This window comes from Rhyacophila brunnea, unplaced genomic scaffold (assembly GCF_057557595.1).
Source record: "Rhyacophila brunnea isolate RB1 unplaced genomic scaffold, BYU_Rbru_1.0 scaffold_3, whole genome shotgun sequence".
Lineage (NCBI taxonomy): Eukaryota > Metazoa > Arthropoda > Insecta > Trichoptera > Rhyacophilidae > Rhyacophila > Rhyacophila brunnea.
Genome location: NW_028232965.1, coordinates 41,212,425 through 41,237,399, shown reverse-complemented (window position 1 = coordinate 41,237,399; position 24,975 = coordinate 41,212,425). Strand labels below are relative to the sequence as shown.

Genomic DNA, 24,975 nt, shown 5'->3' with positions numbered 1-24,975 from the left:
AACGTGACTTCCGTGGTTCATCTTCTAACGTATTGATATACTTTGTGAAAATATATTTCCATGAACAGATAAGATAAGCTTAGTATTACACACGGTTCGAAACCGCATACGGTTTCAGTCCATGGATGGCCTATAAGTCACATATTTCAAAATATATCCATAAAAGAAAATAGTGCCTTTTTTATTAGAGAAAATTTATTTGTACCCCTCCGAATACTAAAAAAACATAAGTAAAGAAATAACAAAATTATCAAATTAAGCTTCAATATTAGGACCATACATAAATAAAATTTGATATAAATAAAAAGGATTTCAAGTTACACATTTATATTGTGATGCTTAGAAAACTTAATAAACTAAATTTTAATAATAAATGTGCGTGCGGTCCGAAATAGGGTGCGGTCCGATTCAACAAATTCACATTTTATTACATTTTTTACAATTGTAAGTTTATCTTTGACTTAAAATACAAAATATTTTTCTTTTTAATGTTTTCAGATACATATTTATTCATTAATATAGTTGAAATTGGAATGTTGAAAAAGGTGCCTCTTTAAAAAAGGCTCAGTGAAGACTTTGCCTTAATAATAAAAAAATAATAATAATGTTGAATTATTAAACACTTCGAGACGCGAGACGACAAGGCTGCCATTTAGTTCAGCACTGGTACATCTCCCCGTTCTACGATGCAACGAATATGTATGCGCGTCAAGTTACTAACTGTCATGAGTCATACAGGCTTCGCGACAAAAGGATGAAACACAACGTTTTACGACCATGTACCTCATACACAGGTGCAGTGATACGATAGAAAATTAGCTAGCCAATGTCCACATGGAAATGTTTTTTTATAAATTCGATATTAGATAATCTATTATACACTTGTGTGTTTATCTATTATACACTATGTTTTTAATATTTTTGATTGTCTGTTCTCTCTTTTATGATATAAAAAATAAGTTTATAAAAATCAACGCGTGAGTCATTAAAAAAGCCTTCGTGGGTTCATAGGTCATAGGTTCGCCATCCTGTTATAGAATATAGTCCAAAATGATTCTAACTTATTGGATGATTTTTTTTCCACCATATCCGATTCTAATAATAAGATCATATGGGCCTCCACAGAGTGAATAGTGGGCGTAAAATAAGTGAAATACGAAAAAAAATATAATCAAATAATAAACAATTTATATGAAATAAAAATACAGTTGTATGTTATAAGTTCATTTATGTAATTTACTATGTAACATTATCAGCCAAAATAACAAAAAAATCTATCGAAAAATAGTCGACACATATAGTCTAATTTTCTAAGATGGTACATATTAAAAAACAGGGGCACTAAAAATCACGTCAAATAAAGTCATTTTAGTATTGTAATAAACAGTCTACGATGGCATCATTCCCTGAGTTCTTTTCCATTGGGCGCCAGATCTTCTGTTATGATTTCCGGTTGTTGATTTGTGAGACCCTTTCTTTTGCCGATTGAGTAACACATCCTTATCTTGTCCCTGGCCCTTTGCCTTGCCAATGACATCCCTAAAATGAACAAAATCATATTTCACATACAGTGAACCTCGTTAATAAGAACACGGATAATTCGAAATTTTCGCGAAAAAAAAGTCTCTTGAACATTATTTTCATATAAAACCATACCTTTAATTCAAATTTCGTAATTCGAAATTATTTCAGAGTCCCGGCATATAAAAATATTCAATAAATCGTAATAAACTACACTATTTCATGAGCCAGTCATTGAAAATTGTGAACGACTTTTCGTAAAACATCATAAATTACTTATTTTAAGAAGGTAATAAAAATAATCCTGACATTTTATGATCCATTAACACTCACAGCTCCGGAAATTTGGTAGGCACATCTATGATCGTAAAGGATATTGATAAAAATCAATTTTTTTTTTTTAAATTTTAATATTTTCCCCCCATACATTTTATAATTCGTAATTCGAATTTTTTTTTGATTTTCCGTCCCGTGGAATTCGTATTAATGAGGTTTTACTGTAACATGTATTTACGTCTCTATGGCCATGGGAAAAGTTTAGAAAAAGTATTGTATAGCAGTGGTTAACATATTAGCCTAGTCGCACATACAAACTTTTCTCGACTGCGACAAGTAAAATTTGTAAATGTAGTCAAGCCGCCACTGCGTGATGTTGATGTAAATTATTAGTTCAAAACAAAGGTCCTAATATAATACCTTCTTGGGTAGTATGTAAATAAAAAATACCTATCAGAGGATGGTTTACTGCCATATTTGATGTCTCTTCTGGCTTGGTATCTAGCCCGGACCTCTTCAGGATTGACACAGAACGAGTCAGCAGGACGGGGGTTACTACAACTTGCTTGATCATCATCTTCGTCAGGTTCATCCTACAATACAAGAAGATATTTGAGAGATTGTACATCATTTGAAATATTATATCTGTATAAAACATAAGAGGTACATTATATTATGAATCTATTTTCAAATATTGATAATATGTCCACTATTGAATATTATTTGTGGTAAACAAAACTTTTCTGTTTCAAATGTAAATGGTTGGTTATAATGTTAGTCAGCTTTTCCAATAATATGTCCATTTTAATTAACTGTCCACCCCTAAATGCTATAATCAAAAAAGGAAATACAGCGCCCACCCAATGTAAAAGGACCATAACTGCAAATTCATAGTTTCGAGAAAATCGCATTTGAAATTTTGCATCTACTTAAAATACAGGTTTAACATCAATATCTCGAATATGACGATATTTTTCTTTTGTTTTCCTAATGACTTATACTTCTGTTATTTTTACAGTAGAATTATATGAATCTTACGGTTATTTTTGCATTTAAAACAGAAATTCAAAATTTTAGCACTTGTTGTCCTTTTGCATTGGATGGGCGACATATTAGCATTAATTTGTATGTATCATTTAGTAATATATCAGTACCTGTAAGTCGTTTTGTTTATAAACATATATTTTAGTATGGTTTTGGAAGTTATAAATTATTTTCACTATATGAGGACTTATCGGTTATTGGTAATTTTTATTTTTTGTACCGTGTTTGATTCTTATAAGATCATATTGTGGATCTCCTCAATGGAGAGTGGAGGTTATAAACAGATTTTTTTGTTTTTACGAAAAATAGATGTTAGCCACTTTTGCTCAACCTATTGGGTCCAAACACACATTGAAAAACATGAAATTTTTTTGCCAGACCCGGGATTCGAACCTGGGACCGATGAGATTATAGGCCAACACGTTACAGCTCGGTCATCATGAGTGTGATAATGGACGCCTTATATCTCTAAAAATATATATTTTTTAAGCGCTTGTTGTTCAGATAGGTGAAATATATTATGTTGAAGGTAATAAGATGGTTAATTACACAGAACGATTTACCAACTCAAGCCGATCGTTGTGAGTGATCATAACCTTAAAAAGCGGTTATACACAACGATTGAGGTACCGATTCGATCATCTTGATGCATAGAAAATTAGGAAACGGACAGATTCAAAATGACATTTCTCGATCGGACCAGATGGTCGGAGGGAGTCAGCAAATCTGGTCACGTAATTAGAGCATTGAGTACTGCATAACTGGCAAATTATCTTGCATAATAAAATATGCAAAATACTAGATTCATTCACATTGTATAATATTATTCGATGAACAAAACAATTATATATTAAATTAATATTGACATTATCAACTTTGTACATTGCTTTAGTACAGTACTTTGTAAATTACATTGTACAAATCACACAATGACATTTGTCCGATACTAATAAGATCATATGGGGCCCCATAGAGTGGAGGTTTTGTATTAAAAGATTTTGTTTTTACGAGAATTGGATTTAAGCCACTTGCTCATCCTGTTAGATCCATACTCTGACTCATACACAAATTGTTTTTCAATTTGTGTACTTGCCAAATGCAGGATTCGAACCTGGGACCCACGACGTTATAGACCGACGTTTAAGCCGCGCGTACAATGGCATGTACATAAATAAAATTAAATAGCCATTTTATTTACTTCACTATCAGCGTCTCGTTTGCCAAACGTTCGTAGCGGCTTGGATTTGAAATTATTTCTCTTTTCAGAGTCAGCTGAAGCCTCATCGACCAATTCTGGAACTCCTCCGTCATACGTATCGTCATATTCATCATCGTAAATATCTGGTTCATCTGACACCAAGCTGCAATCATTATCAAAAATTAATTAAAGTATACTGAAAAACAACAAACGGGTACTTAGTAGAGGTGGGAAAACTGGTCGATTTTGAAGACTAAGTATACTTACTACCAGTATAAAAAAATACTTGGTATCTAAACTTGTTCCAAAATACTTACTAGTATTTGAAATATCAGCTTTAATAGAATCGTTAAAAATACGTCGGCTTTTTGAAATGTCCCATTTTCGAGACAGGTACAGCTAGAACTGTGGCGCTAGTCACTCATGTTTCAGTAGTTATCCATTTATACAATCACGCATATAATTTGAATTCAGTTTATGTTTACAAATTACAATTATAACACTAAAAAATCGAGAAACTTGATGTGACGAAACCAGATAAACGCGTAGTCAGTTAACGTTATCAGAACTCCGTTATTCCGGCTTGCGACTGACGTCAATTCGATGTAAATGTCTTACTCAACTAAAACGTCTAAAACTAAAATTAAAACCCGTCGCATACTAAGCATACGCGAGTCGCGACGCCGAAGCGATGATTTCATACGTGGCAAAACTACGAACTAGCTAGCGGTCGGCGAGATCTCATACCATGTGTCAACTCCTGGACTCGATAAAGTTTCATACTCAACTAAAACCAAAAACCAAAAACTCTTTTAAACCTAAAACCCTAGGCAAACTCAAAAGTATCCTATAAAACGAACACGTGACCATTTCTGTCCTTCACTATACCAACTTTACAACAGAGGAGAAAGGGAGAACAATGACAGTTGAGTATAATATCACGGCTAGACATACGTGTATCATGATATCTCGCTCGCGCGCATTTAATATCAATAGCGCTGAATAGCGAGTCACGGCGCATATATTAGCGAATGCGTTCGAATTCGAACATCTAATACGTTTCAAGTTTCTTGAAACAAGTTTATTGGGCAACAAATACTTAGTATGGGTATTTTCATCCGAAACTTAAGTACACAAACTTGTGACAGTATTTCCAACTCACCTCTAGTACTTAGTGTAGCTACATTTAGTCTGCCGTTAACAAGGTCATTTCAGTGAGTGAGCATGGAATTTACTCAAATCATTTTGTCTTGCTTCTTTTTAGCTTTTTACCTATCGCATTTGCTTACTATGAACGAATTGACGGATTTTATTATCGACGTTAACAGCTAGTTATGTAATGCAGTGTTATTCAAGCTTTTAACATTTGCGGCCCATCGAACAAGGGAGAAATATTTCACAGAGCCAGAAATAAAAACCAATATAGATGGAATTTTATTTCTTAAATCTTATGTTATAAAATTACTATTTTTGGTTAGTGCGACATCTGCTGCTGCTTCTTTGTAAGCCAATTTAATATGTTGTGCAGCGTTGTTTCTGAGAGACAAAGTGCTGGATTGACATCCATTTGATTTCTTTGTTTGGTTTTTATTACTGATGAAAAAGTCATTTCACACAAATAGGAAGTTGAAAAAACGACCAATAATCAGAGATGGATATTCTTTATCGAGAGATATCATTGAGACAATGATTGCATTTTATGTGTGGACATCAGAAGATAGCATTTCATCTAGTGGGAATTCCTCGAATTGTGTAGCGGTATAGTCGGTCGAAAGCATGGTGAAAGCCCTTCGCGGACCGGCGCCAGTCCGCGGATCATTGGTGTAGTGAACCTGATATATGTTACAGTGAAAGTTCACTTGATAGAATCGATATGTACGTAAAACCTATATGAGAAATGCTGATCTAGATAGATATTGGGTGTCCAAATTTAAAACATAGCAAGGGTCAATTAAAAAAAATGGGGGATATTGTATTTTTATATACACAATCTCCTATTAGACAAGCCTGTGTTTTTTTTTTAAATTGCTTCATTTTTGAGATATTCAATATTAAAAAACCTAGCAACTATGCCTTGTCACTGTTGCTGGATTTTTGGATTGTGGCAGTCTTTATATTAGATTAGAGTATTCTTGTTGGATTACGCCACACTGTCATTTGAAGTGGACTTTTGTTTCATTCAGTATAATACTGGTAAATATATGCACATTGTTTTTACAAGCGCAAGCATTAAGTTAATTTAACTCAAATATATTTAAATAATGATTTTAAAATGGCGTATTTCTTGGGTTTTTTACCCATACTGTAATTACCCAGTTCTTGGGAATGTATGCTTGCATTAAATAATATTACTAATGATATCTATCTATCCACTGAATGTTTTATAAGAATTCACCTGAATTTTGTGTATGTATCCTTCATTTGCTTCACATAGCTCTTATCGTCAAGCATTTCTGAAAGATTTTTGTGTTTGGATTTTCGTTTTCCTTTGTGTACTTTACTCGAATCAATATTATCCCTAGTCATAACATCGAATTCGTCGTTGTCGAATACATTTAGTCTATCAATTCCGGTTTCCAAGAAGTTCGTATCCAAGATGTCCGTAGGAATGATCGGAAGGGACGGGTCGAGCTCTTGCAAGTCCGGATCCAGAGTTCCTTCGAGGACGCTGTTGACGACCCTTTCTGAATTGAATCCGTATCGCTCCAAACATTTCAGTACGTATCCGTCTCCTAAGTGTGGAAGAATATCTTTCACTTCACTGATTAGTGACATAGTTTTAGCCTCTTCGGGGATTTCATTATTGTCTACAGTCTCAGATGTATTTTGGGTATCTTGATTAAGATCGTGGCCATTTACAATATCACTATTTTCATAGAGAGAACTGCTCTCTCCGTTGTGGTGTGATGTACGATGTTCTTCGTAACAGTTGGCCCTCACAGCCTCTAGGATAAAATCACACTTCAAAGAATCCCTATTTAACAGTGAGTTAAGAAAACTACGTGTTAAAGAATAAATATAGAACATACATAATTTGAAAACATCTCATGCATATGCACATTAGAAAAAAAATACGACACCCGACGGCACTTGAAGCTGTATCTGCTGGATTCGCATATATGCATGAGATAAATTATGTATGTCTAATATATATATAATGTTACTTTCTCAAATCTTGTGTCTTATTCGTTGAATAAATGAAATAGTTATTAAATTATTAGCAAGTCTAAGTACGTTAAAAAATTAAATAATGGAGTGATCCGCGACATCGGTTAGTAATTAAGGAATTAATAGATACCTACCTTAATTTAATATACTAAAACTGATAGCCAACATGATAACGCAATTCGACAAGCATTTCATGTAACAACTACTAGTTTAAATCGTCGTAATTTAGTAAGATACCCGTAGCTAATTGGAAAAACTTACTGGCGCGAATCCAGCAGATACAGGTTAAAGTCCCATCGGGTGTAGTATTTTTTTCTACAAAATGATTTTTTCTAGTGAAGGTATATGCATGAGATGTTTTCATATAATATATGTTCAATATATAGAATGCTACATTCTTAAATCTTGTGTCTTATTCGTTAAATAAAATAAATAGTTATTAATAAATTACTTCAGAACCAGATTTGCCAGTGAGTTTAAATATAAAAAATCCAGCATTTCAATAAATACTTAGTTAGTCCTGATTTAATGCCAGATGAGATTTTTGCAATCAAGATGACTGGTAAAAATCAACAGTTAAGCAACCAAACCAAACCAACAGCAAAGTTACCAACGTTGATTGTGCAGTTTCATTGATTCCACCAAAAACCAATGATATTGACCTAAAAACAAATTCGTGTGAAATAACAAAAGGATACATATCTTTGTAGGCTTGGCACAAGATATCTAAATCGGCATCTACAGGATAGGCCGCATTATAATCCTTGATGAAAGTCTTCTCCGACAAGCTATCGACTATCATGGCAAGGTATAAGCTGACATTACTCTCCACATCAGCGCTGGAATAAATTCAAAAAAAAAAAATGTTTGTGATAGATTTTGACAGGTGTAACGTCAATAGTGTGAAAGCCGAAATGGCTATTGACTCAAAAGAAAATTTTATCAAGTAAATGACAACTCAATATGTATCAATATTATAATTAATAATAAGGCCTTAAGCCCATAGAGATATTGAAAACTGGTTGGTGATTTAAATCACAAAAAGCTGTCTAATTGGAACACCATACAACCCCACCCCGTAGACAAAATACATATTATATAAGTCTATGAGGTGTGAAAAATACAAGAAGTAGATTCATCTGAATCATATTGAACTTACCTCCCAGATAGGATCTCATCGATTGTTGTAGACAATATAAATCGATAGGAATCCACGAGCTCCAGTCTAACCAAGTCCAATTGGTTAAAGATGACGATGGTTTGTTCACTCTTAAGATCACCCATTTCAAAAGCTTTCTCATACATTCGAGGTAAAGTGCATTCATATAAGTTGATTATGCTGGAATTAAATTAAATTTCATTTAATAAAATTTGAGTACCTACCATTACATTAAAATTATTTGTGTAAATTAATATATTTTATGATATAAAATCGATTTTCTACAGTGTTATCCTGTATCTCATACGGCGAATTTGAGCTGCAAGATGACCCAGGGAGGGTCATTTGAATGATATTGTATTCCACGTATAATTGCAAAGACTACATTATCGATTGAAATAAATATATTCGCAAAAAGTTAACGATGTGTTTTATTTAAAAAACAAATTCGTACCAGAACTTGGATAACACTATATAAGAAAACATTTACACAATCCAATATAAGGTTTTAAAAAATAATATTAAATGGAAATTAAAAATATAAAATTGAATCTTGCAATATTAAAAACACAATGAAGTTTAAAGTGGCGGTACACTTTAGATAGGTTGTGATTCTCCGATATCACATTGAAATTGGTGTTTTCCTACCGCTGATAGACTGCAACATTATACAATTGATTTAAAAATCATTTAAGCATTTACTGAATGATAAATAATAAACATTGTGTACACATAGCAATAGTATGTAGAATATGGTGGTGGTATGTGTGTAAAAATGTTTAAATAAAACCAAAAATATAAAACTAAATAAGTATGGCTTTATTAAAAATTCTAATTAAAATAATAACATTTTTAGTAAAAAAAACTTTTGCTAATCTAGCCATGGAAAACACACTGTGCCAGTCAAAATTTAAAATGACTGATCAGTCATTCTGGACTTTTGATGGACTCGGAGATGCTCTGTCTTATCTTTTATTCAATATTCTCCTAGACAGGTCTGGTCTATCAGGGATTCCAAAGTTGAATCTAAATTCTAATGGGACCGTCTTCCATGACACATGCCAAATCATGGCATACGCAGACGACCTAGACATAATAGATTGATCAAAAGTGGTCATTAAAATTCCTTTGAGAAGCTGGCATTCGAAGCAGAAAAAGTTAACCTTAAAATTAACACCTCAAAGGCAAATAATAATTACATGATATCCTCCAAAGTCATAAACCCGATGCACCCATATAAAAGCCATTCCATTCGGCATTCTCATTTGAAAAAACCGACCACATTACATATCTGGGTTCCATTGTCACCTCTAACAATGATATGAAAACAGAAATCAGAAAACGAATACAGATAATCAAAAAGAAGTGTTACTTTGGAATCTCTAAAAATCTGAAATCCAAAGTGCTGTCTTGGTACACAAAAATCCAGATATAAAAAATACTGCTGCTAGTCCTTAAATATGGATCAGAATGTTGGGTCAACAGTAACAAGTCTAAAAACGGTCTTCTGACTTTTGAATGAAAAATCCTGAGAGCGATATTTGGAGCAAAAAATGAAGATGGAATGTGGCACATACGCCATAATCGCGAAGTCACAGCGAGGAATTTGGAGAATGCACCAAAATCCAAACCATCAAAATTTCTTGACTGAAATCTTGCCGGTCATGTTCAATGAATCGACCTTGGTCAACGAGTCTGGAAAGTTTTTAATGCGAAGCCATCTGAGCTGAGGAGTGTCGGATGATTCAAATCACGGTGGTTAGATGGTGTGGCCTAGGATGCACGACCGATTCGGAATCCTGGATTGGACGATAGACCGGACTGGGGGAGATGACTTAAGAGGCCAGGCCTACCCCGGGCTATTGCACCATGAATGATAATGAGTAAAAAAACTTTTTATATGATCATTATATTGTGTACATTTCACAGGAGATATCTCGTTAAAATGATACAAATATCTGCCCTACAAAGTTTGCTGGTTGTTCAAACTTAAACCCCTAACATACCCCAGATTCTTCAGTGTTAATGTATTTAGAGCATTTTCAGCCTTAAGGGGGGACATGCTCGTCGAAGGTCAAAATTGAGTTTTTATTGTATTTTCAAACCATGATCCTGGACACTCCTTAAAAGTTGTAAATAATCTATTTATATAATTTTGAAGCCTAATTATCCTTTATAGTTATTTTAAACATTTGATGACTGCATAAAGTATTTTTGTTACATAAAATAGTATTCTTTTAAACCGCGCGCTCTAATGTTTTAGAATATAGTCATATTTCGGTACATAACTGTGCAGTGGTGTTAAGATTTTTTACATTTATTAATTTTTAAACGCATTTATAAAACCATTAGCATAATTTATTACGAGATAATTTTTGTAAAATATTCACGATAAAAAATTATATTGATAATCTCTCTGATCCCAAATTTGACCAGAATTAGGCATTTTATTATTCAAAAAATCGGCAAGAATAACACATTTGAAGATGATTCTAAAGATATTTATTATAAGCTATGTCTTTGACCATTCAAGTGTGATAAAAATCTTATGAATAATGATTGCTTTATAATAATTATTGACCTAAGAATAAGGTAGTGTTTTTTTGAAATACGCCATTTCTTTTGTCATTCCCCAGTGGTTAAGCTACAACATACGGCCGTAGCCATAAATTGACAAACTATAATTGAAGTAGGGAGTAAGATGATATTGACGCGCGTGTTTGAACATGTACCGTTTAAAAAAAAATAAAAAAAAAATCGGTTAGGTACATGTTCAAACACGCGCGTTAACATAATTTTACTCCCTACTTTAATTATAGTTTGTCAATTTATGGCTACGGCCGTATGTTGTAGCTTAACTACTAAGGAATGACAAAAGAAATGGCGTATTTCAAAAAAACACTACCTTATTCTTAGGTCAATAATTATTATAAAGCAATCATTATTCATAAAATTTTTATCACACTTGAATGGTCAAAAACATAGCTTATAATAAGTATCTTTAGAATCATCTTCAAATGTGTTAATCTTGCCGATTTTTTGAATAATAAAATGCCTAATTCTTGTCAAATTTGGGATCACAGAGATTATCAATATAATTTTTTATCGTGAATATTTTACAAAAATTATATCATAATAAATTATACTAATGGTTTCATAAATGCGTTTAAAAATTAATAAATGTAAAAAATCTTAACACCACTGCACAGTTATGTACCGAAATATGACTATATTCTAAAACATTAGAGCGAGAGGTTTAATAGAATACTATTTTATGTAACAAAAATACTTTATGCAGTCATGAAATGTTTAAAATAACTATAAAGGATAATAAGGCTTCAAAATTATATAAATAGATTATCTACAACGTTTAAGGAGTGTCCAGGATCATGGTTTGAATATACAATAAAAACTCAATTTTGACCTTCGACGAGCATGTCCCCCCTTAAGAAGAAATCAAAAAATTAAAAGAAATTACAAACCTTATATGAAATTCTTTATCCCTGAATACCTGCCTGGCGGGAGCGTGTAACTCTAGAAATGTTTTCAAAGTTATTGAACAATCCACCAGGTGCAAAGCCAAGTCTTGGAGAGCAGCAAATGTTAGTGAACTTCCGGTTTCTTGAACTGAATGGGAGTTTAGACCTCCGAATGTTTGAGAAAATCCTTTGAATTCTCCCGGAAGAATTGGTGGATCCACATGAACATTATTGCGATTGTCAATCTGGATACTAATGAAACTGAAAAGCTGTTGAAATATGCAATGTATAGAAAACATTTTTATTTGGTAGAAATCCGATTTCACAATAGTATAATAATAATTAGTTTGTAAACGTTGTTAAATGTATAATAATATACTATCGACCGACGATACTTGATGGAATTTGAATTAAAATTCAAATCAATTTAAGTTTGGTACTATTCCATTTGAGTCTTTTTTGTGACCTGGGTTTCGCCTTTCGTCATCATCAGGCACTATGTGCACTCACCAAAAGGTAAATACACTCTGACAATGAAAACAGTTCATTCTAACTTATGTAATAAATCAATACAATAAAGTAGGTAAAAGCTTTATTACCTACCTACCTATTACATACATACTATTAAATTTGCAATATGGTGAATTTTTTTACCTGCTTGAGGAAGGCAATCGCTGTGGCAACATCTTCATAGTACTTTGGTTGCAATTGAAATACTGTCTTAACAATCTTTGAAACAACCACGCCATTGTTGCTTCCATAGAGAAGGCAAAGGTCCCAAAGTATTGGTATCGTAAATATAAATTTCTCATAAATAAGTTGTCCCAAATAGTTTGAATTCATCCATTCTCCCTAAAAATACAGAGCAATTTATAGACAAAAAAGTAGTTATTAAAATAACATCACCATTCCAATCGACAAAATGGTTTCACCTTCTTCGGCACACTTTCACCAGTCTCTTTCCATTGTTTTGACCTCTGTTTGAACTATGGTGGGTAGTGGTGGACCCAAGTTTCATCAAGTCACGAATCGAAGCTAAAAATCTTTCAAATTACAATTAAACACAGCCTAACACTGTGCTGAAATGCACTAATCTCGTATACATGCACTCGGCGGTATTCCATTACAATACCATACAAATGACAAAGTGTACGATTCAGATGGTTGTTAAACAATAGCAGTTGCTTGAAGAATATTTGCCAGTATTTCACTTAATTAATTTGATCTAGGTGCGGGAATAGAACTCGTGACATACAGAGAAAGAGGAGAATGTTCTAACCTCTACCTACTCCACTGTGGTCGATTAAAACTTGTATTAAATGCCGCCATCTGTAAAAAAGACGTAATGTGTCGCGCTGGTGATACAGTTTCCATTGGCTAGGTGAAAAAAAAAAATTAAAAATGATGTCATACCATTGATTCCTTGTTTGTTGCCAGTCTGCTGAAAATTACTAAAACTTTTTTATAAGCTTGATTGTATAAATTCATGACTGAAGGATCGTCATGACTTTGAATGTAGGGAGGATAAGCTTCTTGTAGAAATGATACCAGCATATCCATACAGGGAGCATAATGTATTATGTGAGACCAAAATCTGTAAAAATTTTAAGATAATGAATGTTTGATTACACATATACCTCACTATACGGCAATTCGTTATACGGTTTTTCTCTATAATGGCCATTTTAAACTATGACACAATTTCGATATATGGCCCAAAAATACAGTCGAACTTGGTTATTACGAGGAAGATGGGACCGACTGAATTTGCTTGTTATAAGCATTACTCGTTCTATCGTTATTAACATTTTCGCGCCACGTTCTATTTAAGCATAGAACATAAAAAATCTGAGACCATCATAAAAATCCCCGAAACAAGCATGGCATTCATAAACTACAAAAGAAGTTGTTTATTGTAATGAAGTGCTGAGCCGCCGGCGCTGGTAGGTACCTACTGACTTAACAAAGCTTGGATTTTTTACATGCAATTTCAACCGTATGCGTGGATATTTTTTCAATGTTGTCAGCGAAAACACCAATTAGGTTCTTAGACACTTAACTAGTGTCATAAACGTAATCCGATCCCGGCGGCATCGGTCTAGTTAACTGTCCGGTCGGATTTTATTGCTTAGGGTCGAAAATGTTGTTTTTAAACGATCGACACATTAACAGTTTTGCTCGGTATACACGAGAGGTAGCTCGTTATAAAAGTGAATAAATGTATGGAGAAAATCATAAACTAAAATATCAACAAATGTTTCCTCATTATATCTGAGATCTCGCTATTTCTGTGATCGTAATAACCGAGTTCGACTGTATACTGTTCAATATTTTCAGACATTCGTGTGGATATAAATATAATAGATATATAAAAAATTTCCTCACTAAATATTTGGAATTTATGCATAAGAATATTAACTCATGAACACTTGAATCACAACATTCGATAAATGACACATGAAAAGAACTACTCGCCCGACAGTTAACAGTTTGTATTAGTGTTAAAGAAAATAAGAAAAAGACCAGTGTGGTGGGCCCCTTAAACTAACAAATACTTTTGAGCTATGAACCCTTACGTATTTCAAATCCTCATGTCCTATAAATTTGATGATAACTTAGGAATAAGTATGTTAAGATGTGACATAAATAGTGCATTTGTTAGTCATACGTATTTTCCATAGATGTTCTAAATATAGAGATAAGCAACGAAGCGGGTTACTCATGCAACCAAATGAAGCATGACGACGACAGCCGACAACTTACGAGAAAAAGCGACGCGATAAAAAAATGCAGGGCATCACTAGTAGTACTGAGATCCCCGGGGTTCCAGCGGCTAGCTCAGGAGTACATCGAACCCCGGATTCACAAAAAAAAGATGTTCAAACGGTTGGAGTATAAATAAAACACGGTCTTTCATGCTCGTAACGTGGTCTTCTTATATTTTACATTTTCTTTAAACGTTTACATATTTTGTTTTAACAATAAGTTTCGCAGGTCCTATCCTCTCGGAAAGGGGACGCTTACTAATTACTTTTTTCTTTTTCAAACTTGGCGTACCCACGCCATTCCAGCAAAAAGGACTCTCGTGATTGGCCAAATTTTATCGCGTGATCTTTGATTCGGCGAATCACGAGGACCACCCTGGCGCAGGCGCGTCGAAATTTGGACGTTGCCGACAAGCGCGGCAAAATTTATTATTTTTAAATCCTTATATTTAGTCTTAAAATTATCTCTTTCATCCATCATCATTTTTACTTTTTAAATTAAAAAAAATACTTACGTGGTTGAGCAAGGAATCAGATTAGATGGTTTATGAAGCCGTTTCTAGAGGTCAGGGTTACGTTTCGACTTGAGCTACTAAATGATTATTTTACACCGGGAGAAGCCCGCCTGTAACAGGGGTGTATCATTCGCCCCATCTGGATTAAAGTCGAAAGGTACGCCCTGATCTCATCGGCCACCCATCCAATTCCTTGTTCATCCGTTAAATACATGGCATGATAACAGTTTATATAAAAAAAATTCAACTACAATCTAACTATTCTAACAAAAAAAAAAAAACAACTAACTTTACGTATTGTTTCTATATTTATTTTAATTACTATTTTCCTGCTCAAAGCAATGCTCCTGAATAAGTCTCCTGAATGAGTTTGATTTATTTTCCTTTCTTATTATCATTTGTCATAATTTATTATTATTTTATTTTTCTCCTGTAATGTCGTGCATTTATTTTGTTTTCGTAATGTTTTTGTTATTCTTCTCGTTCTTTTATACTAGTCAGCGGAGGGGTCGTGGAGCTATAGTCTTCGACTCTTGGGCTGTCCAGTTTTTTTGTATTCCGAGAGGCTACATTTGTGGACGTTTGGCCCTCGTTCGGAATTATTATTTCGTGTTATGTTTTTCTTCTTCTGGTGCAGTAGGAGCGTACCTCGTTTGGCGTCGTCTGCCTTTGCAACCAGGGCGTGGTAGTGGCGTTACTATTGAGCCAGGCTCGTTTCGAGCAGCGGATATCCTTCTGTGGAAAGTTTTCCACTGATCTGCTGGTCTCTGGAGTATCACCTCAGATGGACAGGTACTGTGTCTCCATCTGTTCCTATTACTGCGGGCAAGGCATCGTATAGCGGTACAACGGTCAGGCTCGTTGACGGCGGCACGGCTTTCCCACAGGTACTAGGATGGATTTTCACAATAAGTATCCTTTTCCCTTTCTTTTTTTTTTATAGATGGTTACACTTCGGAGGTACCTCTTGTTGTTTCACGATATCTTTCAGGCGTCACGTCCCTAGTCTCTCCATGAACCTGCGCGAGAAAGGAGAGTGCGCACTCTCCACACCATCAAGCTTTGGTATCATGAATTTTCGGCTACGCTGCCTTTGGATGCGCTTACTTCGAGAGGTGGCTCCCTTTGTGCTTCCAAATTGTCTTCATCTGTATTTATTCTTTCTCTTTCTTTAGTAATTTATTCGTTCATTAGACTTCCTGTACTTTAAATTTATTCGAGTTTACTTTATTAATTACTCCTACCCCATACATTAAATAGCTACTAATTTTATATAAAATCTTCCCATTGTACTTATGGTACTTACTATCACTTTTAATATTTTACCCTAATACCCATAAATATTTTGCAATATTGTATTGACTGTATAAATCACATTGATATTAAAAATTGAAATATTCCACCCTCTCATTATATTTATTTCTGAATCAGTACACTTAAAACTGTGTAATTAACTTTATTTTTAGTGAAACCCATTTTATTTAAAAAAAAATTGTTGTTTCGTTTTACGCGCCCGACATCCTATTCCAAGGCGTGCCGCGCCGATTTGCGGTGCCTCTCACGTTTTATTATTATTATTATTTTTTTTTATTATTGAAACCCCGTTGAGAAATTTACGGCTTATTGACTCATTTTTTTTTTTTTTCACAAGCATACAATCTCTACTTTCATCCTTTCATACCTAATTTTAACTTATTATTAAAATTTAACATAACAACTTTCGTCGAGTGATGCCTTATTATTCCCGTTCCGTTTTCGCTGTGTTAAATTTACGATTGGTAATTTGTAAAGAAATAATAGTGATGGTCGTATACTATTTTCCTCGTTTCTCTTTGGATTCAAATTATTAACACGGCGTAACTTTGAAACAGGTTTCGCGCTACTGTAGAATATCCTCTTTCCCGTTTATAAAATTGTTTGCGATTTTCAATGTTAATGTTTTCGAATTCATTCATATTTACTTTATTTGAACGGAAAGAATTGGCGTCACTTTGCGAAGCGTTATTTTTAAAACTAGAATGTACATTTTTCGTACTAATAAACTTAAGATTACAAGGCTCAGAAAGTTTGTCCTTAATTAACTTTATATCCGTAATTAGAAGAATTTCCGGATGTTTTATTCGTATAATCTACACATTTCACTTCTAACAGCAACTCGGCGTTCACCCTTGACTCGAGGGTTGGCGACTGGTCCTGCTTCATCTCCTCGTGGTCGAGCCTGCGCCCGCACAGATTCGATTCATCTCAGCTTGCGCGCCTTTTCAGCCCTCTTGTGAGGCTCCCTGGCCTCGCGTTTCCTTTTTCTCTCCTCACCGAACATCCCGTGGTCGACTAGGGTACACGACATGTTAGTGATACCCTAGGAAAATCGGCATTTTGCTCGCCGTTTTTCGTCGTGAGTGGGCCGTGGCCTCTACGAGCCCTCCTCGCTGGATACCGTCGATGATGTGTCTGGTCTCCATAGGTGGGATTTGTGCAGCCATTCGTCGTAATGGAGACGCGCTGGAGCTACGGTCTCCAGCACGACGCTAGGCGCGGTCAGCTCCGTATGTGGACTGTCTTCGAACACCAGAGGGCTCTCCCGGTTTGATGTTGGAGACAGCACTTCTTCTTCGATAAGGGTTACGTCGGAGTCCACTTTTTATTTAACCATTTCTTGGTTGTTCCGGCTCCTGGATCATAAACTTTTATTTAGCGTTCGCGGGCGTAAATTTTATTTCGCGGGTTCGGAAGAATTAATGCGATTCTTCACGCCCCACGTTGGGCGCCATTGAGATCCCCGGGGTTCCAGCGGCTAGCTCAGGAGTACATCGAACCCCGGATTCACAAAAAAAAGATGTTCAAACGGTTGGAGTATAAATAAAACACGGTCTTTCATGCTCGTAACGTGGTCTTCTTATATTGTACATTTTCTTTAAACGTTTACATATTTTGTTTTAACAATAAGTTTCGCAGGTCCTATCCTCTCGGAAAGGGGACGCTTACTAATTACTTTTTTCTTTTTCAAACTTGGCGTACCCACGCCATTCCAGCAAAAAGGACTCTCGTGATTGGCCAAATTTTATCGCGTGATCTTTGATTCGGCGAATCACGAGGACCACCCTGGTGCAGGCGCGTCGAAATTTGGACGTTGCCGACAAGCGCGGCAAAATTTATTATTTTTAAATCCTTATATTTAGTCTTAAAATTATCTCTTTCATACATCATCATTTTTACTTTTTAAATTAAAAATAATACTTACGTGGTTGAGCAAGGAATCAGATTAGATGGTTTATGAAGCCGTTTCTAGAGGTCAGGGTTACGTTTCGACTTGAGCTACTAAATGATTATTTTACACCGGGAGAAGCCCGCCTGTAACAGGGGTGTATCAGTACCTTATGTAGTTACTACGTACTCATATAATATAATAATGTATAATAATGAAGGTTTAAAATAACAACACATTTTTGTATAATTATATTTGAAAGTTGGGAATTTATGAAAAGATAGGTAGGTTATTAAGGTACTTACTCGATATGTCTTTCAAAAGTAATACTAGTAATAAAGTAATTATAGTAATAGCAATAAAGTAATTAAAGTAAATAAAATTATAAAAGTAATAATCAAAAATAAAGTTTACATAAAGATATAGAAAACACATTATTAAATTCTTGCAAATATCCCATCACTGTAATTAATTCAGCCGTAATTAAGTTTAACTTACATATTTGTAATTAGTTTGGGTTTAATTAAGTTATACTACAACATAATATATATAATATAAACAACTTTCCTTTCCTAACTTATATAATATATAGTATGTACATATCTATGGGTAGGTATATGGATTATAAATATTTGAACACAAACACGTCTCATAATCAATTAATATTGTAAACTAAATAAATAAATATATACGAGGGTGGGTCAATAAGTCCTTAGAAAAGCCGACAGGTGGCGCGACTAGTACTGTAAGCGGTTTGTTTTCATGCAGCGGCACTACCGATTCAGTATGCTGCGAAGTTTCAATCAGATTGGTCGGGTTGTTGTGTTTCTCGTACATTTAAAAAAAAAAAATTGCTTGTTTACAAAAATGGAGAAAATTGAGTTTAGAGCTGTTATTAAACATTTTAATATAAAAGGGTTAACAGCAAAGGAAATAAAAAATGAGTTGGATTTAGTTCACGGCATATCTGCTCCTTCACTTGCAACTATTTATAACTGGTTAAATGAATTTAAACGTGGTCGTACATCAACAAAGGATAAACCACGCTCAGGACGTCCTGTAGAGGTGACTACACCAGAAATGATCAATAAAATCCACAATATGATGTTAAGTGACCGAAGATTAAAGTTGAGTGAGATAATTGAGGTTACAGGGATCTCAAAAGGTAGCGTCATTTCTATTTTACATGACAAATTGGGCATGAAAAATATTTCTGCAAGATGGGTGCCGCGTTTGCTCACAGTCGACAATAAACGCAATAGGGTGGTGGCCTCTAAAGCCCTGTTGTCGCTCATGCAACGCAATCCGGATGAATTTTTTCGTCGCTTTGTGACTGTAGATGAAACATGGATACACCACTATACTCCCGAGACGAAAGAACAGTCAAAGCAGTGGATTGCGAAGGCAAACCATGTCCAAAGAAGGCGAAAACCGTAAAATCAGCTGGTAAGGTTATGGCTACTGTATTTTGGGATGCACATGAAATTATTTTCGTTGACTATTTGGAAAAAGGAAAAACAATAACAGGGGATTATTAAGTATCTTTATTGGACCAGCTAAAAAACAAAATTGAAGAAAAACGGCCTCATTTAAACAGGAAAAAAATCCTGAAAGAAATTGTAGTTCGAATTGGTCGACCACCCACCGTATTCGCCAGATTTAGCCCCCCCAGTGACTTTTTCCTTTTCCCAAACTTAAAAAAATGGCTAAGTGGACAACGTTTTTTTTCAAATGAAGAAGTCATCGATCGGACAAATGCTTATTTTGAGGACCTTCCGAAAACTTATTTTTCTGACGGTTTAAAAAAAATTGAGAAACGTCTAACCAAGTGTATTGAGCTCCAAGGAGATTATGTTGAGAAATAAAAAAAAAATACAAAAATAAAAACTGTTTTAATGCTTTTTTCTAAGGAATTATTGACCCACCCTCGTATCACGTTATTTACAATCTTAAAAAATCTTGTGTACTGGTATTCCACGAAGAATTAACAGTGAATAATATCAAAGTATCAACGCATACAATAATATATCAATGCTCAAATATACGATACAATCAAAATGTGTTTCTTATATTCAATTATAATATTAATAATCAATGCGTTCACTTAAATGCGGTCCTGAGCAATACGAACACGACTGCTGTGTCATGCGATGTAAACAGAGTAATTCGGAACGAATTTAACCACGCGTTAGGCAGCCGAGATTATTTTAGATTATTATTTTAACATGTACAAAAGTAATTAAATATACTCACTTGTGATACGTCACGGCTCCTAAGCGTTTATTCTTTTCATTGCTATCGTTTTTACAATTTAACACACTACACACAACCATTTTTACTGAATATTACCTAGCTCAGGTGAACCTTCCACGTTGATTTACCAATGCAAACTGAGCGTCAATGTGACGCACGTTGAAGTGCTACCATAACTTGATTCCCAGCCTGCCTCACCATACTTTCATATAAGTTGCCGTCCCTAGGTATTTTCATTGAACTAAGACTACAATGTGTAAGTGTTTATTACCTAGTTTTTTAAATTCAATTGAACTCTGCGTAAACCAAGCCATAATAGATAATGGTCAAAAAATATTCTTATATCTATAAAATATCTAAAATTATGCCATTATATCAGTGGCGCACCCAGGATTTATTATTGGGGGGGGCCCAAGGAGGAGAATGTAAATTAGTCCCATAGGCTCTTTTTCTTCTTCATATAAATATTTTTACATATTTTCACAATACACGGCGATATATTTGTACAGTTTCTCCTAGTTTTTATTAAATTGGAGGGATAGTGGCGGTAACCGTTGAGCGTGTCATCAGCGACTGGCGGATTGGAAGTGAACAGCGACCATGCTGGACATGTGTACCTAGTATGCTAAAAGATTACTTAAATAATATTGGCTGTGCTACCCGCTTGGTCTAGAGCAGTGTTTCCCAAAGTGTGGTACGCGTACCCCTTGGGGTACGGGAAGAGTTTGGTGGGGGTATGCGCTGAACCGGGTTATGGCTACGCCTGGTGCAACAAGCATTAATACAATATCTATCATAATATCTATCATAATCTATCAAAACTTAAATGGCTTACCGACCTGTATTTATGTGTCGGGAAAAATTGGCGCATTGAAATTTAGAAATATACAACTAAAAACTCGTAATTTTGCGCTAAATATTCTGTCGATGATGCAAGGAAGAAAGCAGCTGAGGAGAAGAGTCAATAAAAATAAAGTTCTGTTTTTAATTAGGTACTGAATAAAATCTGTCAACAATGTTAATATTGCAAGTTTTGTGGTTAGTAAAAAGTAAATTAAGAAATCGATTTATTGATGAGAAAACCTAGAATCGTGCTTAAAATTAAATCAACAACATACGAACCTGACTTACCCAAACTTTACAAGGAGATGCAAGGCCATTATTCACATTGAGTTTGTCAGTCATTGTCATGATTCAATTTTATGGATACCTGACTTACAACTTAATTTTTATTAATAAATAAGATAATTATTACGTATAATATTCAGTTTTATTCAGTGTACCTACCTATAATTTAATTAGGACTTTAAACTGTAACTAAAGTTTATTAAGTAAATTAGCAGTGTACCTACTTACTACCTACATATATAATTTAAGTTTAAGAAATTTGGCTCTAAAAAGAAATGTCAATCGTTGTACTGTTGATATTTGGCTCTATTGATTAATGCGTTTGCCGACCACTGGGCTAGGGTATTTGACGGGCCCCTTATCCACTGCTTAGATTAAAGGCAGTGTGAAATACTACAATAACGTTTTTCAAATTGTGTTTTAGTTCAAATTGAGGGTACTTATACAGTGAATTATTGGCGTTTTTCAATACATCTACTTTAATAATGGAGCTGTCGAGTATCGATACATAATAATCAGAAAATATATTTGACAATTATATAAATTAAAATATTCATAGTCATGAAGTATAATAGCGTCACAGGCGACTTTTTTTACTATTCAAGCTAATTTATGATGTGTGTTTATCTCACTTACCTGGTCAACCCAACACGCCAGGCCCCCCATAGCCCGGGCCCCCAGGTTAGAGCCCTGTCAACCCTCCCCAGCCATGACCTATACCACTCCGGAATTCGGGTGGACATCAAGAATTTCATAAGGGAACGGGTTTCTAAAAAAACCTGACATTAGTGTTTCGAAATTTTTGTGTTAGAAATTAAAATCTAAGAAATTTTACTAAAAAAGGTGCTGGAGAATTACAAATCATTTTTTGCAGTGTTGTTTGTCTAAGCCCAAGGTATAGTTTATGTGCTTTCGATTTCAATGTGTAAAATCATTCTGATGATGGTGCGCCACTGCATTATATCATACATAATTTTGGATATTTTAATGATAGAAGAATATGTTTTATCTATTATGGTTTGGTTTTTTTTTTTAACCATGTCCGATTTTAATACGGGCCTCCACAGAGTGGAGGTTTGTATTAACAGATTTTGTTTTTACGAGAAATGGATGTCAGCCACTTGCTCAACCTATTAGGTCCATACTCTGACTCATACACAAATTGAATAAACAATGTGTACTTGTCAGACCCAGGAAATGAACCTGGGACCTACGAGATAGGCTGACGCTTAAACCGGTTTTAAGCAGGGCTTAATGAATTTAAAAAAACTAACCATCACCTGTAATATGTATTCTTAATTCAACGAAAACAAATGAGTATGACTGAAAAAGTGTGTACAATTTTTGTTGGATCACCCATAGCATATTATCAAAACTATTATGGTTTGGTTTAGGCAGGGTTCAATTGAATTTTAAAAACTAACCAACACTATCTGCAAATTGTAGTCTTAGTTCAATGAAAACAAATAAGTATGACTGAGAAAGTTTAGTGTCCTCTATTTATGTCGGATCTTGACATCCTACCTCCACCCTTCGCCACTGCAATAGATTGTTAGGGTTTTGTTAAGGGATAGACGACAAATTGCTTTGACACATATTGAAATGTATGCGATCCACATTAGTGCACATGCGTAAGATCAAGTTGTTATGTGGTGTATTTTTAGTGGTTAAAATGTGTCTATTTAACATGTTCCAAAACATGTCAGTACAGATGAATATGGGCCACATAAGGGTGGAGCACCCTAAGTGTGTCGAATTTGCAGTAACACAGTCAAGTCAGATACTCATTTGTCATGTAGCGAGGCAATTAAAAGCCCACCCTCTGCTGTTTCACAAAATAATGACTTAGTTGTTTTTATATGACTATGATAGCAGGTACCTCTCAGCCGTAATATAAAACTTTCAGGTTTGCTAATCCCGGGAATACAATCCATAATTAGAACCGAACCTATGAGTCTATATGGGTTTCACAGATCTACCTGAAATTAGCAATCTATTATAAACACTTGCTTACCTATGGTACTTCATAGAAAGCAACCATGTCAAATCGTCAATGTACCATTGCATCGATTCCTTCCAGGCTTGCAGAGATCCGAGAATAACTTTAGCATCTTTTGGTGCCGCTGTATACAATGATAGGGAGCGTTTTTCCACCCAGAATGGATCCTGCGTATAAATGCAAATATTACATGACCCATGGACTATTGACCTTGTTTTTGGAAACTACTAAATCATAATGCATCATAATGATCACAACAGCAAACTCGGACACTCACCAATGCAGGGATAGACTTGATGACACCATCGTTTGTAGACAACTTTAAATTTTCAACAGCCACATTGGGTATTTTATTTAAAATCTGAAATAACCAAAGATTAAATGTATACCTAGATACGTAAAAGAAAATCCATTTTTCTCGAATACATATGTAATGAAAAAGTTGTTGCGATAGTAAGTTTCTGGCAGACCATTTATATATCAGGTACCTATCAGAGAAACATTACTTCCTATTAATATGTGTGCTCAAAAATATAGTAATTTTATATAAGTCAATAAATACTCACATCGCTATTGGTCTGAAAATGCATTTTGAGATAAGTTGCCTGACGACCGTATGGCCGGAGGTATCAAAAAACTCGATGATAACAAAATAAAATCGTAACAACGAAACGAAAGTCAAAGCAAAACGAAAGCTTAGTCTATCGTGGAAGCTGTCATTAGTGTCATTTGTCAACGCCATAGACTAACGCTTGCTGTCAAACGGCTGTCATACCACTCATACCATACCAGTGTTGCCATCTTATTGTCACCGAATTATTGTATGCGGTCCCGAAAATGAGTAGGTATACACAATACCTCACCTACAGACGGCACTAGTAGATACGGTGGCCAACCGTCAACTCCCAAGGACCCAGGATCTGTCCCTTCAACTATAGACAATAATATTTCGGGTGGGCTGAAAACGGCAGATTGGACGGTAGAAGTAAGGGCGCTTCTTACTACCGGATGGCGGCCGTCGAGCCTAAAAATATACAAACCAGCTTGGGACAAATGGAAGGCATGGTGTAACATGACCCTAATAGATCATAATAGCCCTCAACCAATGGAAGTGGCCAGATACCTAGGCTACTTCCAGAACAAGGAGGGTTTGTCGTACAACACCATGCTAGTACATAAGTCGGCCATAGCCACATTTTGCAAACCAATGATCATTGGAGATAATATCAGCAGCAACGTGGTAGTACGACACATGTTAAAGGCAA

General features: G+C 34.9%; 1 protein-coding gene across 1 annotated transcript; it reads right to left on the bottom strand.

The window, feature by feature from the left end:
- Positions 1-1,208: 1,208 nt before the first annotated feature.
- LOC147068373 (activating signal cointegrator 1 complex subunit 2) lies at positions 1,209-24,437 on the bottom strand. Its single transcript, XM_085953146.1, has 12 exons — positions 24,277-24,437; positions 23,988-24,071; positions 23,726-23,877; positions 13,259-13,439; positions 12,500-12,697; positions 11,849-12,114; positions 8,367-8,546; positions 7,906-8,046; positions 6,435-7,013; positions 4,040-4,202; positions 2,248-2,390; positions 1,209-1,539 (listed from the first exon to the last, which is right to left on the bottom strand). The coding sequence occupies exons 1-12, from the start codon at positions 24,298-24,300 to the stop codon at positions 1,389-1,391; spliced, it is 2,262 nt and encodes a 753-aa protein (XP_085809272.1). The 5' UTR covers positions 24,301-24,437; the 3' UTR covers positions 1,209-1,388.
- Positions 24,438-24,975: the final 538 nt, after the last annotated feature.